The 15,048-nt window shown below is 46.9% G+C and overlaps 2 protein-coding genes across 5 annotated transcripts; both read right to left on the minus strand.

Moving 5' to 3' along the window:
- Window positions 1–3,140: 3,140 nt before the first annotated feature.
- On the minus strand, window positions 3,141–9,866 carry LOC123045531 (protein TIC 40, chloroplastic). Of its 3 annotated transcripts, none has more exons than XM_044468609.1 (14): window positions 9,494–9,863; window positions 8,805–8,913; window positions 8,665–8,722; window positions 8,559–8,576; window positions 7,584–7,839; window positions 7,151–7,269; window positions 7,009–7,072; window positions 6,779–6,857; window positions 5,791–5,831; window positions 5,651–5,696; window positions 5,327–5,424; window positions 4,044–4,147; window positions 3,760–3,807; window positions 3,141–3,660 (listed from the first exon to the last, which is right to left on the minus strand). In XM_044468609.1, exons 1-14 carry the CDS (start codon window positions 9,669–9,671, stop codon window positions 3,607–3,609), a joined length of 1,272 nt encoding a protein of 423 aa, XP_044324544.1. In that variant the 5' UTR covers window positions 9,672–9,863; the 3' UTR covers window positions 3,141–3,606. The 3 variants fall into 3 exon arrangements, with proteins under 3 accessions (XP_044324544.1, XP_044324543.1, XP_044324542.1); XM_044468608.1 differs by having other exon boundaries at window positions 8,805–8,919; window positions 9,494–9,860; XM_044468607.1 differs by having other exon boundaries at window positions 7,009–7,269; window positions 8,805–8,919; window positions 9,494–9,866.
- Window positions 9,867–10,222: 356 nt separating this feature from the next.
- On the minus strand, window positions 10,223–13,915 carry LOC123045533 (nuclear speckle splicing regulatory protein 1). Of its 2 annotated transcripts, XM_044468611.1 has the most exons (5): window positions 13,619–13,915; window positions 12,671–12,793; window positions 11,784–12,002; window positions 10,679–11,114; window positions 10,223–10,601 (listed from the first exon to the last, which is right to left on the minus strand). In XM_044468611.1, the coding sequence occupies exons 1-4, from the start codon at window positions 13,778–13,780 to the stop codon at window positions 10,680–10,682; spliced, it is 939 nt and encodes a 312-aa protein (XP_044324546.1). In that variant the 5' UTR covers window positions 13,781–13,915; the 3' UTR covers window positions 10,223–10,601; window position 10,679. The 2 variants fall into 2 exon arrangements, with proteins under 2 accessions (XP_044324546.1, XP_044324545.1); XM_044468610.1 differs by having other exon boundaries at window positions 10,223–11,114.
- Between the last annotated feature and the right edge of the window lie 1,133 nt (window positions 13,916–15,048).

A 15,048-nucleotide genomic window follows, 5' to 3' on the forward strand; every position in this document is an offset into this window, starting at 1 on the left:
GGCGGCCCGGGCGAAGAGGGCACGCTCGGACTCTACCAGCCCCACTTGGAGGAGCTGCGTGATGACGGCGCCAATGGAGGGGCATCTGACTCGACAGTGGTCTTGGACCGGTCGATGGAGCAAGCCTCCACGAGTGCAGGGTCCGCGAGCACCCAGGCCGGTGCCACCTAGGTCTTAGGGCGTGTTTGGTTGCCTGTATAGGCCTCGACCAGGCCCGCGCGGGAAGTATCCAGCCTGTTTGGTAGCCCGCATACACTATTGGGCCTGCATCGTACACTTCTTAAAGCACCTTGGGCCTAGCTCACTAGAAACGCACGAATCGGCAGTTTCTCCAGGGACAGGCCCGAGCGGTGCACGTGGGCGGCTGCAGCTGCACGCGCGCGGCCACGCTCGAGAAGCCGCGTTGCTTCCCGAAGCGCCGGCAATTATTAGCCTCACCGCCCCTCACCGCTCCCTCTCCCCACTCTTCCCCACTCTCTGAACTCTCACCGGCGGCGGCGGATCAGAGCAGAGGAAGAAGACCACCGAACTCCATCATCGACGGTGGCAGATCGGAGCAGAGGAAAAAGACCACCGGACTCCATCAATGGCGGTAAGAACTTCTCTCTCTTCGACATGCACGCTTGATTCGATCCACGGCGATAGATTCGATCCACGGCGGAGGGGAATGGGGAATAGAGGTAGATAAGCATAGGGGTAGTTCATACTAGTTCATAGCAGTTCATACGAGTTCATACATGCAAGATCAGAATGCAGAAGGTGGATTGCGGGATTGGGGGATTGGGGAATAGGGGGATAGGGTGTACACAACGGACATCGGCTGACCGCGGCGGCCGTCGTGCGGAGCGGCTGGTTGAGCCGCTGGCCTTCATCTTCTTCTTCATCGCCATGCGGGCCGGCGGGTCATCCTCGTCGTCCTCGGCGGAGTCGAGGTCGATCTGCCAGGTAGGATGGCCTGGCTCCGCCGCCCTAGCTGGCATGTGCACTGCTTCTTCTTCCTCCTCCTTAGGCTCCCCGCCGATGACCGCCGGCGGCGCGATAGCCGTCTCCAAGTACACTGCGGCACGGCGGTCATTAGGAGCCAAGTAGGTCTTGTACTTGCACCACTTCTTCCTCTGTTTAGCGTCGTCGAGGATGGCCTGATTCATGGCCCAGCGAATGATGTCAACTGCCATCGCGCCCTTTGTTGGGTCAGGAATCAGCGTCTTCAGCTCTTCTTTACTGGCCTTCATGAGGACTGCATTAGATTCATTCTGCATGTCCGGCATGGAGCCGAAGTTCGAGCACACCTCCATGGTGTTCTCGAACTTGGTGCGGTCACCAGTCGACCACCCAAGGAAGAAGGCCCTCCAGCCAATACCCCAAGGGAAGGGGTTGGCGTTGGAGCTGGAGCTAGAGCTCATGGCGATGGGGAGGAGGAAGGTTGACAGTGAGAGAAGAGAGGAGGTGGGTAAGTAGTGGTGGGCAGGGTGAGTAAATATAGGGGGGTGGAGAGGAGGAGAAGAGTGACAGTCATGTCGTTTTAACTACAAGCTCTTCGATTAGCCATGAACTTTGTGCAGTGCGTGACTCCATGAATTGTGTGCAGATCGAGGAGAGCAATGAGATGGGCACGGAGGTGCTCATGGCCGTTGACAACAAGGGCAAGCAGCCCCTTCACCCAATGCCCGACGAGGTTGTGCTGCCGCCCACCGCCGACAAAGACCCGAAGACGCATGAGGGTGGCGACAACAAGGGCATGGAGGAGCCCCCCAGCAACAAGCGCCGCAACTACGGCCACTACCATCAGGAGGATGGCCCAACTCACTTCTGCAAGGTCATCCTTGCACCGAAGATTGAGTGCATCCCCATGCCCCTGGACTTCACCAAGCACTTCGTCACGGTGCCGACGGAGTTCAAGCTCGGGAACAACACCGGCTGCTCCTGGAAGGTGACGGTCAAGCTGATGAATGACTGGGTGACCCTGGATCAGGGTTGGGCCACCTACGCAGTCGTTCATTATATCAAGATCGGCTACATGGTGACGTTCAAGCTCCTCACTCCCGACACCCTCAAGGTCATCATCTTCGACGACGATGGCATTGAGGTCGTCAACAAGTGCGGGAAGCACGACAAAGCCTTCGCCGCCAAGGAGTAGGGTCGGGCCACCTCTTTCGAGCGTACTATCAAGTCTGCTTTGAAGATGTTTATGGTTTATGCGTTGAACTGTTATGAAGTGTGGTACTGCTTATATCTGGATTATGCTAGTTGATGCTCTGTTTATACTCTGTTGTGCTTACGATGTGTGCTGCCGAAGTGTGGTGGCAACCTCACCAACTAGCCAAAGAGGTTACCACACACCAGGCGTTGTATACAACCAAACACCATGCCTTGGGTTTGTCCACTAACATGCAAGCAACCAAATACCAGGCAGTGTGGTTCTGCCCATGCAAGCAAGAGGCCATGCAGGCAACCAAACAACATGCAGATAGTGCATTTAAAGCTGCATTTGCATATCCAGGTTGGGTGAAGAAGTGTATGCAATGCGGGTACTGTAGCGCACGGCAACCAAACACGCCCTTAATGAATGTCGCCATGCATGTGTGCGCCGAGCCTCCGCCTAGGCTTTGCACTTGCACAATGTGGCGTCGGGACCTTGTAGTAGTGTAGACACGGGGGCGGCTTCAACGATGGCGGGCAGGACGGGTGCTCCTTGTCGACAGGGATTTGGACGTCGTGGTTGGGCAACGGGGACGGCAACTCCTTCAGGCGAAGGTGGCTAGTCTGAGCGACTGCCGCCGAGCAGCTACCATGAACGCACATCAAAGTTAAGAGTGGCAGACGATGCGCGCTAAGATTCATGCTCAAAATCCGTAGTTTGCTGGAAATCACCTAAAATGACGTCAGCTGAATAACATTTCCCTTTGTTTCTCGGTTACGCCTAACAGAAGAAGAATGGCAGGCTAAAAACTGACGTCAACTGAATAGCATTTCCCTTTGTTTTTCAGTTATGCCTAATAGGAAAAAAAATGGCAGGCCTTGTTATTTCAAAACAGAAGGGAATCAACTAGAGTAACAAATATGAGATGCAACATGCTCATTTATTCTCACTTAAAAAATAACCAGCTAATCCCCTGACCACAAAAGATCCGAAAGCAGAGTCAAAGCAACTTCCACCCGTCATGGAACTCGGGCTACATTCCAACTAAACAAGTTGAACAACATAGCCAACATTTTCATGCATTGTCATGGCAACACAGTGTATCAAAATTGAGGTGATATGAACTACATCGGCACCTTCACATCCTACAGGCTACAGCAAACCATATAGTGTCAAAGCACCAACTACACAATTCTACAGAGCGGTGACGTAAATATATATCTCAAACTTTGCTACTTCACTACTCTGGCTTTAGGCATGGTCGCAACCAAACCGAAACGCTGGATCATATGATGTACATTGGCAACTCAAAAACCTTGACGGCAAGGGTACATCTTTGCGCATAATGACCGAACACATGAAGTTCCTCTGTTCCTCAGCCGGTTAACAGATGCTACTGCAGCCGCTTAGGCTGGAGATGACAGGCCAAGGCAAATCAAAAACTGCAATTCCGTGGTGCACATCCACTAGCCATTAATTTGGGGGAAGATTTGCGATATCTTCATAAAAACATCCATGACCTAGCATCATAGACATCCAAGTGAAAGAGAAGCAAGGTGAGTTCGATCATAAAGTTAACATGTGAGCTGACGACCCAACTTAACTAAATTAAAAAATACCTCTTGGTCATTTTGGTATTTTACAATATTCAGAGGGTTCTGCGAGCACTGCATCAACAAGATGCCATGTCAGAATAAGCAAATGACTAGGGATAACTGGATATATCCAATTCCAAATGCTTGCAATTTGAAAATACCATTAACTTTGAGAATGGCAAGTGGGTCCAGGTCCCACATGCCATTAAAACACCAGTGGCATTTTTTCAGCAACACAAGCTTTGTAGTGGCATAAATCTAAATTTCCAAATAACTATGCAGTCCAACAAAGTTTGTACAGAACTTACATCCATGATGGCCGTTTGAATTTTTGGATTCTGGAATGCAACAGCAACTTCTGGGTTCGCCATTATTTTCGCTACAACTTCCTCTGGAGTCATGCCAACTTGAGCTGTACAAGCAATTAAAAAGCTTCAGAATTCACATGTAATCATATCAATTCGAAATCAAATTTAGGAGTCTTGTAGCAAAAATAAAAGCTGATTCAGGGAAGAATGAAGTCGTAAACTCGCAATTCAAATCTCCTTAACAATTTCCATCACCTACCAAGTAGTATAGCAATAACCCCAAAAATAGGAGCACGAGGCAGGCTATGATAGGCATTTATAGAACAAGAAAATAGCAAGGGTACAAAAAGAACTAAAAACATGGGAGCATGCATCGACACTATGCTAGGCATTTAGTAAGAAAATGGTAACGCTATTCGACACTAAATGTTCAATACTCCCTCTGTTCCCCAATCTAGTGCCCAAAGTTTTTTTCACGAAAATTCCACTTTGTAGTGACTAGTGTGTATCAGCACCCGCTGGCGATTCTAGTCCCGCGCCGCACGGACGCACTCGGTTTCCTCTCAATCCTCTCTTTCCTTTGTTCGCTCTATTCCCTCCTCCTGCACGCGATGCGTCGCCTCCTGGAAGCTTGTGCCACCGTCTGAGAAGGCGACAGCCATGCAGGCCGTCGGGATTGGACCAGCGGTGGTGGAAATTCAAGGAGATGGAGGAAGAAGTTGACGGATGGCGCCATGGGCGGGAAGAGGAGTCACCAGATGATGGCGCCACGGGCAGGAGGAGCCACCTGACAATGGTGGCGCTAGGGACTGGCTGGACGCCCTCAACACACAGGAGGTTGGCGTGGTCATGCCCTCTGCCAACGTTGACCTCAACGAAAGGTTGGCCGCTGCCTCCCAACCTCAAGTGTCCGCCTCGGGCGCAACCACGTCACCTCGTCCACAACCGGCATCTCGGCGTCCATGGCCGCTGCCAGCATGCCCGTGTCTGTTGCCAGCATCACCATGTCCACGGCCGGCGTTCTCCGCGTCCAGTGAGAACAAGTCACGAGGACACGCCACCGGCAAGACCTAGCCGCAACAGCACGTTGCCACTTTCTTCTCTACTATTACTGCTTGTGCACATGGGACTAGGACAAACCATTGGTATTCAGAATTTTCTTCATATAAGTTTAGACGGGAAAAAGGTATTGAATGGTAGATAATGGGAAATCACCCACAGAATTCATGATTTTGAATTTCCAAACAGCACCCAACTAAATGTGGAAGTGTTGAATCACTCACCAAACTGCTGCCTAACTTCAGGACTGCTAAGGTCAAAGTTCTTCAAGTGATCAACCATGCGGTTATCCCATTGACCAGGAGATGCGCCCATGTTGTTTCTGTTAATAGCCACAACAATGGTATATAAGAAGGTTAGAGAAGATATGCACAGTATTACGTTCATAGATTGGTACAGTTCAACCCCACACTGCAAGAGGCATAATAGACTGTTACAGTAAGCAACATCATGGGTCATCGGTATGACTTCTTAGCTAACATAAGTTACATAAACATATAAGCAGAAACATATGCACAGATAAGCAGTGCTAAGAATAATTGCATTACAGCATATCCTCCAGTTGCTGGCGGTACATCGGATTCTGAAGCATCGCTGCAAAATAAATTCCCACATCACCATATAAAACAGAAAATAAACTCCAATTTATGTGATACTTAAGTGTTTTAACAAATTCACAGGAGCATACACTTGAATGAATCTGGGTTCCTCATCTCCTCGGGCAAGTAGCTGCAACATGTGAAGAAATCAGCATCGTTAAAAATACTGAAGAGATATAAGTTACACTTAATTTTATATTTTTTATGACATACACACTAGAATAATTTCATACTACCTCCGTCCCAAAATAAATGTCAACTTTAGTACAACTTTGTACTACAGTATAAAGTTGAGACTTGTTTTGGGACGGGGAGAGTATTACTGAAACTGGCACACGCATATGTTGTCCACTATATGGGAGCCAATGCCAGTACGACCACCTCACTAAGCCATGATTGCAGTGCTGAAAAAATACCAATGCAAATTACATAGTTATTTTAAGTTATAGATTTACATCCATGCGGAACTAATCTACACACAAGCAGTTGTCCACCTATAGATTGATGCCAACTAAAGTAGTTAAATTCAGTAATGAATTATTCGTCTGCTAATCAAAGTGTTTATGTTAGCATAATAATCCTTAATTATCCTCATCATCCAGAAAATGAATACATGAAGAAACCCTCTACAAACGGGAGTACCACTTGTGCCATATTGAACACAGATGTTGTGATTCATTAAACCATATAGAACCACTTGGACTCATATATAGATCAGAAACCCATTTGGGCCACAAGCAGCATAAAACAGGAAAGGACCTAGCCACTACATAGGTGTGCTGGGTCCAGCTGGCTCCTAAGGTGCTACATGCGACATGATAGATTCGGTGTGCAGATAGCCAGCAGGACTTATTGAGCCTTACAACCAAATGGTGAATGCATCTACTAAGGAATGAAAATATGAAGGGAAAACATGGCACAGAGTGTTCTAAAAGGCATTAGGTGCTACGCAGGTGGTGCCTAGAGCCTAGTCACAAGCTAGTCATAGGGAGTGGGGCCTAGTGCCTAGGTGGGCAACAGAGACACATTTTACAAGAGTGAGCACAAGATGTAAAGTTGAACTTGGTTGCAACTTACGGGTAAACCATCTTCTGCACAGCTGGGTCTTCCATCATTTTCTCAATTGTATCAATAGATAGCATAGGTCCTGATTTACCTGTACAGCATAATCAGGATCAATTTAGTTCACTTGTACACACATGGAAGCAACTGACAAAAAGAATATTACAACATCATTTTACGAAAATACAGATGAGCGAATAAAATATAAGTCCTAAATTTGAGTAGATAAATGTGCAATTACTAACTGGATTCAGTTGTCCAGGTAGAGGAATCTTCACTCGGCTTAAAAGCAGCACCATTTGTAGGAACCTTTAAGAACCATCGGAAAGTATTAATTACAACAAATTGTACAGGGAGCCTATTACCAAGCTTCTGAAGGGAACTTACTTGTTCAGTATCACCCTTCGTTTCACTTTCAGTGCTATCACTTTTTACATCTACCGTCTGCAATGAAGATTGAAGCTCCTTCTGTTTTTGCAACTCTTCGGGAGAAACATCAACGAAGGCTGCACAGATTTTGTTAACAAAAACACAATCAAATACAGATGCCAAATATCTGAAAAATATGATGCTAAGCACTATTAAGAAAAGAAGCAGCACAGTCGAGCCCATTCAGATCATGTTCACGCTCATTAGTGGTGCGTGTTTATTTCCTAATGTTGTGCTACAAGAGGAGCCCAGAAATAGGACCACAGAAATATAAATTAAGTGCATCAAGAGGTATAAATTCAGCATGTTATAGACAATTTGGCACATAGAAGATCCCATTTGCCACTCAACTGTAGTTGGAGGGGAAAATTTCGGACATGAAAGGTCGTACCAAATTTCTTTGAAGGCTTCGATGTTTCTGCCACATCAGCTGCTTCCGAAGATCCAGTTGCTGCCACTTCAGTAGCTGAAACATCAACAGTTGCACCTTTGGGGGTATTTTTCCTTGGTCCTGAGTATGGGTAACTACTTGGTGCCGTGGAACCTGCCTGTGGTGGCATGGAGAATGGGAATGGCGAGTTCGCACCAAATGTGTTTTGTGGTGCCTGGGTCATCATCGACTTGAATGCTTGTTCCATTGCATATTTCTGCAAGAAATCAGTAAAACATTAAAACAGGAATAGGCACTAGGTAGGCAAGTAAATGTTGGTCATGTACAGCTAAATACATTTTTTTTTATTTAAGTTGATCAACCAGGACTAGCCCTCGGTGGCCTTTGTTTAAAGAAGAGGAAACTTGTGCGGCAGGTAGAGCCTCAAACGCACGGCAAGGCTAGAGACACCAACCTACTCAAGCTAGCAACATATGGTAGCACGCAGCTATACGAGAAATACCATAAAGGCAACAGCAAAGTGTATATGACCAAGGCGACAAACAGAATATTGAATTACTTAAAGCCATGCAGAAACATACTAAGCCATGCAGAAACATACTAAGCCATGCAGAAAGGGATTTATCATAATACCATTTAACGAAATTTGGTGCCCAATGTCAATGAAAATCAAATCTTAAAAAATTCTTTAACATGAAAAGAAAATTAACTGGCCATCAAAGTAAAGCACAATGACACCCTTATCGGGCCAGAAACAAATCTCTGAAACAGCGAAGTGAACTGGTAGAGTATAATACAGATGTGTCGGAAGGTTAAGCAGGTTCAAGCAAAAAACGACTCAATAATTTTACCTCCATGACTCATGCCCAATTATACAAAGGTACACCAATGGGTCATTCTGAGGAACACTGTGCAAATAATTGAGGATACATACTCTTTCTGGAGTGCAGAAACAAAGAATAACTGCGAGCTCACCTTTACCATCGAAGAAACCTGATAAACCAACCACCAAGTATTAATTTACGAAGAGAAGATATGCACAAAAATAAACTAAAGCACAAGAGGAAGCAGAATTTCGCACCATGGAAAATGCTGCAGATAATGCTACACCAACGCCAATCCAGAAAACAGGTGAACCACTGCATAGATTTTGGAACTCGCCATCATGGGAAGGTAAATTTGAGAACAGAAAATGCAGGAAAAACAAAGAGATAAACTCACATATATGATGAGGGAGGCGGCATGGGAGGCACGGTGCCAGTTCCCGTCGATGTATTCTCGGTGCTGGTTGAAGACGATATGCTTGCAAATCCCTTTGTGTTAAATCCATCTGAAACTGATGTAGCAAACAGCATATAGTATGTAAAAATAAGAACAAGGAGGAAGATGCTCACAAGAATATCAAAATGAGTGCAAACCAAAGCAAATTAACATACGATACTTATCAGGTAGTACTGAAACTGATGTAGCAAACAGCATATAAGTATGTAAAATAAGAACAAGGAAGATGCTCACAAGAATATCAAAATGGGTGCAAACCAAAGCAAATTAACATACAATAGTTATCAGGTAGTACTATAAAAAAAATATGGATGGATGAGGTGCGCATTATCTACTTAACAAGTAGTATGTCAGAGACACGGATGGATAAACTGACAATTTCCAATCTCAAGCTATCATGTGCCCTTGCTGCAAATACAAATAGGAGAACATTGTTGCGGATGCACGATGCAACAAGGTCGAATTCTCAGCCGTGGATCTAGCTCACGAAAACCACAGCTCAGAGTCGAGTGCCGCAAACTTTGGCCGCTTGCTCCTTCCTAATCAAAGAGCGCATCGGGGGTCGCATCGCATCGCATCCAAACACAGCACAATTCACGCGGAGGCGACGGAACAAGGCGGTCCCTCACCGTTCCTAGATCCGCGGGACGCGGCGGAGACGACGAGCCTCGGCCGCCTGGCTCCCCTCCGCCCGGCGCCAGCGGAGAGCGGCGCCGCCGAGAGGGGCCGCGACGGGCGGCTGGCGGCGGAGAGGAGGGGCAGGCGGGGAGACGCGGAGCAGGAGGAGGCGAGGACGAGGCTCTCCATCCCGGGCTGGGGGAGGCGACCTTAGCTCCACTCCGGTCTCTGGGTCACGAGGCCTTGTTGCTCTCGCCTCTGGCTGGCGCTAGGGTTTTGGGTTTGCGTGCGGAGAAGCCGAACTGGATGGCGAAACCAAAGCCCTCCCCTCTCTCGCCTTTCGCTGTTGGGGTGGTTCGCGAGCAGGCAGGCTGTAGTAACATAACAGGGGAGGTAGAGCAACATCTATCCACTCGTACAATACAAGCAGGGTTTCACTCCGCACTTTCTGCTGGAAGAAAGACGAGATCCGTGCAAGTGCACAACATTCTGCACCTTGGAATTCCTTCCCACGCTTGGAACAGGGCCTGACGATCCCTACATTTTCTGAGCTGAGCAGGTTTTGGTTGTAATATGTATGTATTCAAAATAGAAGTTGGAACTTTTGATCTAATTTTCACAAACACCTTGCAAAAATGATATTGATACACCGAAAGTTCATTTTCCGCGCACCAGGTTGGCGGAGTATGCTGACATAGACGACTGACGAGATCTGAACATGGAATAAGGATCATGAAAACTTGGAAAACCAAAAATCTGCATACATCTTTTTTATTTGGGAAAGGGCATACACCATCTCAATATCTCTGATTCAACACCGACCAGTCAATAACTACCAGCTTGAGTCATTACATAGTTACAGAGTACAATGGAACACACGAAAGGGCACAGATTGCCATCAGCCTGACTGTGCCAAGGTTTTTCTCTTTTTTGGCAGCGCAAATATTCAGTAAATATAATTGGCTCACATTAACCTCTCATCTCCTGATTATGCATAGCAGAATGGTCATTCTGATGTCTGAGTGTGCTTGCTTGTCAGATGTCGATGTACAGATATTTTGACCACAGAAGCTGAATATATTTATGCCAGGGAGATACATGCATCAACAACTGAAAATGCTGCAAGTCAAAAACAAATGTCAAGTGTATTACGCGGCCCTGATCTTTTGCGTGTTGAGATTATATCTGCATCTTACTTCATGTTTGCTGCTCCTTTGCTCTCTTACGAGCCAGTGCTCGTTCTCTAGCCGCGGCAAGTGCATCATTACTCCTCTTGTAGTGCTCACCGGTGATTGGTGCTGGTTGAGTATTCTGGAGAGCCTGTGAAGCAGATGAGGAAACATATGCCTCTTTCTCAGTAGATCTAGCAGATGTAGAATCTTTCTCAGTAGTTGCAGTTTCTGCCACACTTCCACTTTCATGAGCCTTCTCAGATCCTCCACTGGATTCCCTCCTGCGCTTAGGAGAACGACTAGATCCTTCGGCATCAGACTTGCTACCTTGAATATCTTCTGCTTTACTTTCCAACTTTTCAGGTTCTGCAGCTTCTGTGCCCTCATGTGTCCGTGCACCGAAAGCAACATTCTTAGCAAGCCCAAAGTAAAAATCACTCAAGTCTTTCTTTTTAGTTACCTACATAAAAACAGATAACAAAATTCAAATTAGTTAGCCAAAAGACAAGATAACTGTTAAACATTAGATATATGTTTTCTTTGCAAGGGAGATAAACTTATGTACAAACCAGCTTTTATTGCATTAATGTTGTGGGCAAAGTTAATACAGATTACTCGGAGGATGTTTGTGTAAGCACAAGCCAGCATGTCAAATTTTTGCATGACGGGAAAAGGTAGAAAGTGAGGACAATCCTTAAAAACGAGGGGAAAATAAAATAGAACGTAAGGGGAAATAAAATTATAAAGTGGTACAACGCAGAATTCAAAGGTACAATTGTACCAACTCCCTTCGTTCTCCAGCTCTTCTGGCTGCACAAATGGCACAGCCACACAGCACACTTGCTTGATCAGACAAAACGGCACAATTCAGAATAAGAGTTTCATCATCATCACTCGCGATCATCCGACTTTTTCAAGTTTCCATGCGAATATACAGACCAACCCTAGTACCTACATGGTCATACTTCTGACAGAACAAAGAATGGCATGCCATACCATATCATATACGAACAAAGTAGCATAAAATGTGCAACTTAAAAAACATATAAACTAAGCATGAAGATAAGTAGCATATGTATAAGAAATTAAGAACAATGTATATAATGATAAACAAGTGAGCAAAACTTACATCATCCCTTTCTTCTTGAAGCTGCCGTCGTCTTTCTTCCTCTAGCCATTTTTTCTCCTCTTCAAGTTTCTTCCTGTAGGCAGATGTTACAAACTTGTCCTTGTCAGCAAACAGGTGGTCTTCCTTGCTCCTCTCTTTATGAAGCTTCCTCTCATACACTATGTCCTGTTCTCTTTTACGTTGTTCTGCTTTCTCCTTAAGTGCTTCAATGTACTTTGACTGCGAAAACAAAAGCATGGAACCAGGAACTTAAACAGTTAGATGCCCCAGTAAGAGGTCCAAATATATGCGTCCAATTTAGCTTGCATTATGTGATTCAGATTAATAGTAGGATTTGTTGCATTTGCACAACCCGCCGCACATTCTACATTATGTGCTTGTCTCTGCATAGATGTCTGTTACACATTTAACAAAACCAACAACCTCACTACACCAACGAAGAACCATAAACATACCCAAAGGCATTATACAAACCAACCATGAAGGACAATTTCAGTTAGTCCTAAGCTACATGTTTGGCCTTCAATTATGTCTCAAAAATTAGAAGGCAGATGATCTCTACCTTTTACGCTAAAAAAATGTGATGTTCCAAACATTTATCTGGCAAAACTAGCAGGAACCAATCACCAAGATAGACGCCATTTCCCAAATAACTATCTCAGGCTGATGTTTCTTTCCAGCAAACAGACAAACAAATATCTGGAAATTGCTCCTTACAAATTAAAACTTGAGTGCCCCGGATCAAACTAAGAAACTGGACACGAAACTAACCAGCAACAACATTACACCTCGCCGTGGTATATAATCTCCAGTGTATCCAATTAAGCATAAATGAACCAGACGAGGCGCCCCTAAAAAATTGCATTGGTGCAGGACGGATAATTTACCTCGCGAACAACCTTGGCCTGTATCTTGGGCCGAGCGGCCTTCTCCTTCATATCATCGTACACCTCATCATAAGCAAACACCGAGGGATCCTCCTCCATCGCCTTCTTCTGCAGTTCCTCCACCTGCGCGGTCACACCGTGACGCAAAGAAGAAATCAACCATCTAATGGCCCGACAACAGAGAAGGAGAATGCACAGCATGATTTCCAGTGGAGCCAGGATTGGAGCAGATCCCGGGCTCAAAGTTTATCTGTTTAAGCGCTTATAACTAACCCGTAAAGTACCCTTGTCACGTCATCAAAAACTATAGCTCAATAGCACAGCTATGGTAGAATTGAAATCGAAGTTTAAAGATCCAAGAAAATAGATAAACATGACAAAAATACAAATGGTGGTACAAGAATACAAAAGATGGCACTACCAAATCAATGAGTTACTAGAGCCGACGCTATCAACAATATTATTCGGACTGAGTTGAGCATAAGGTTAATTGGTTGGTTACAGGCACATGTGGATAAAATCTCTTCATCGTCTATTTATATAACTTAACATTGACACAAAATGAACCAATTAATTAATTGTTTAATCCAAGACATAAAAAACAAAAAATGATGCGTAGCAGCATGGCAAATCCATGAGCAGCAAATGTGCATCTGCGCGAGTCAGGGAGCAGCGAGCTCGACCAACAGGCTTGGCTCGGTTCCTCTAGAATCAGGGACTGGCGGGGAGACGAGGGATCGGCGCGGCAGCCAACAAAGGCGGGGAGCAACGGCACAACACGGCAGGATAGCAGAGGGAGACAACCGCGAGGCGGTGCGGCAGAAAGAGATGACGGAGCGAAAGCGCAGAGGCGGCGACCGGCGGGGACTGCGTGGCGCGGTGAGGCGGGGCAGGGAGCAGTAAAAGGGCTCGTGCAACAGAGGGCATGGGATCCGGATGGCTGCTTACCTTCTCGAGGGCGCGTTTCTTCGATGACTGGCGGAGGATGTCGGCCTCCACATCGTCATCGCTGTCGTCGGCGAAGGCCGCCAGGGGGCGCGCCGGAGGTGGCGGTCGAGACGACGAGGAGGCCGCCGGCTTTTTGCGCAGCTGCAGCCCGTACCTCTGCATCCCTGCGTCAGTGGCGAACTGTGGGCACGACGCAGAGCAAACCCTAGCCTGCGAATTTCGGTTTCGCCCCAACTGTGGTAGCTCGGAAGGGGAGCCGCGGCGCGACAAGGACCAGGCAGGCGAGATAGAAACTTTACGCTTCCTTGGACAGATAGCGGTGACCCTGGGCATAGGACGCCTTCGAATTGGAAAGACGGGCTACATATTATTTTGACTTTATCTAAAAGAGGTTGAGATTAAACTTCAACGGAAATCTCATCAGAGAATTCTAGCAGATCCCACAAAATGTCCGGCCGCTATAATAACCACCATTTTACAGGGTCGGAGAGAAAAATCGCCCTGCATAGGTCTTGGAAAAAATTAGAGGAGCGGTATATTTCAGCCCTCCTACCGCATATGCTCAGTCCTCCCTCGGATTTACCGATTCCCCCATCTCTCGTGCAAGTTAGTGGGAGGGACATTTCTGCTACTTGCTTCCTGCCCTCCCTCCCCTCGCCGCCGCCGACGATCTCCCCGACCTCGTGCCTTCTCGCGTCATCACGCCCCCAATTGATGGCATGGAGAACCCACGGTAGTCGCCCGTCGGTTTTCATGCCTCGCATACCCTATCGGTGTTGCCTCGACCTTTTGTGCCTCCCACGGTCGGCTTCCTCGCTGTCGTGCCAACTTCTCCCGCCGCCAGCATGAAGCGGAAGCGGTAGGGCAACCACATCGTCCATGGAGCCGTCCCAGCCGTCGCGCCAACTTTCTTCCGCCATACTCCCTCGAGGACGGGCGCCTCCTCCACCCCCTCCAGTGGATGGACAAAATCACAGGTCGAGGGCCCGAGGAAGAAGGCAGTGGCAGCTCGAGGACGGGCGCCTCCCCCCCCCCCCCCCCCCCCCCCCCCCCCGTGGCCCATGTACCACGCAATCCTGGCCACTCCACCGGCGTCCACAACATGTTCGAGGAAATGCCGGAGAGGTAAGAAAAAATTCCGTTTCAACCAGTGTGTGCCGAATTTGGTTCTTTGCTTAGTGTTTTGGCCTTTGGATTTTGTAGTTATGTTCATACATCATATGCGGATTTGCTGGAGGAGAACGAGGTGAATATATGAGTGCTCCACTTGACACATTCAATTCGGGCATGGGAGCTGAGGTCGAAGCCGAGGTGGAAGAGGGGAGTAACGACAATGATGATGTAGAAGAGTTTGAGGAGGAGTTCGATGCTAGCCAAGCAAAATTTGGAAAATGAACCGAGAATTACACGGGGATGTAGGATCTTTGTTT

Source organism: Triticum aestivum, chromosome 2B (genome assembly GCF_018294505.1).
Source record: "Triticum aestivum cultivar Chinese Spring chromosome 2B, IWGSC CS RefSeq v2.1, whole genome shotgun sequence".
Classification (NCBI taxonomy): Eukaryota; Viridiplantae; Streptophyta; class Magnoliopsida; order Poales; family Poaceae; genus Triticum; species Triticum aestivum.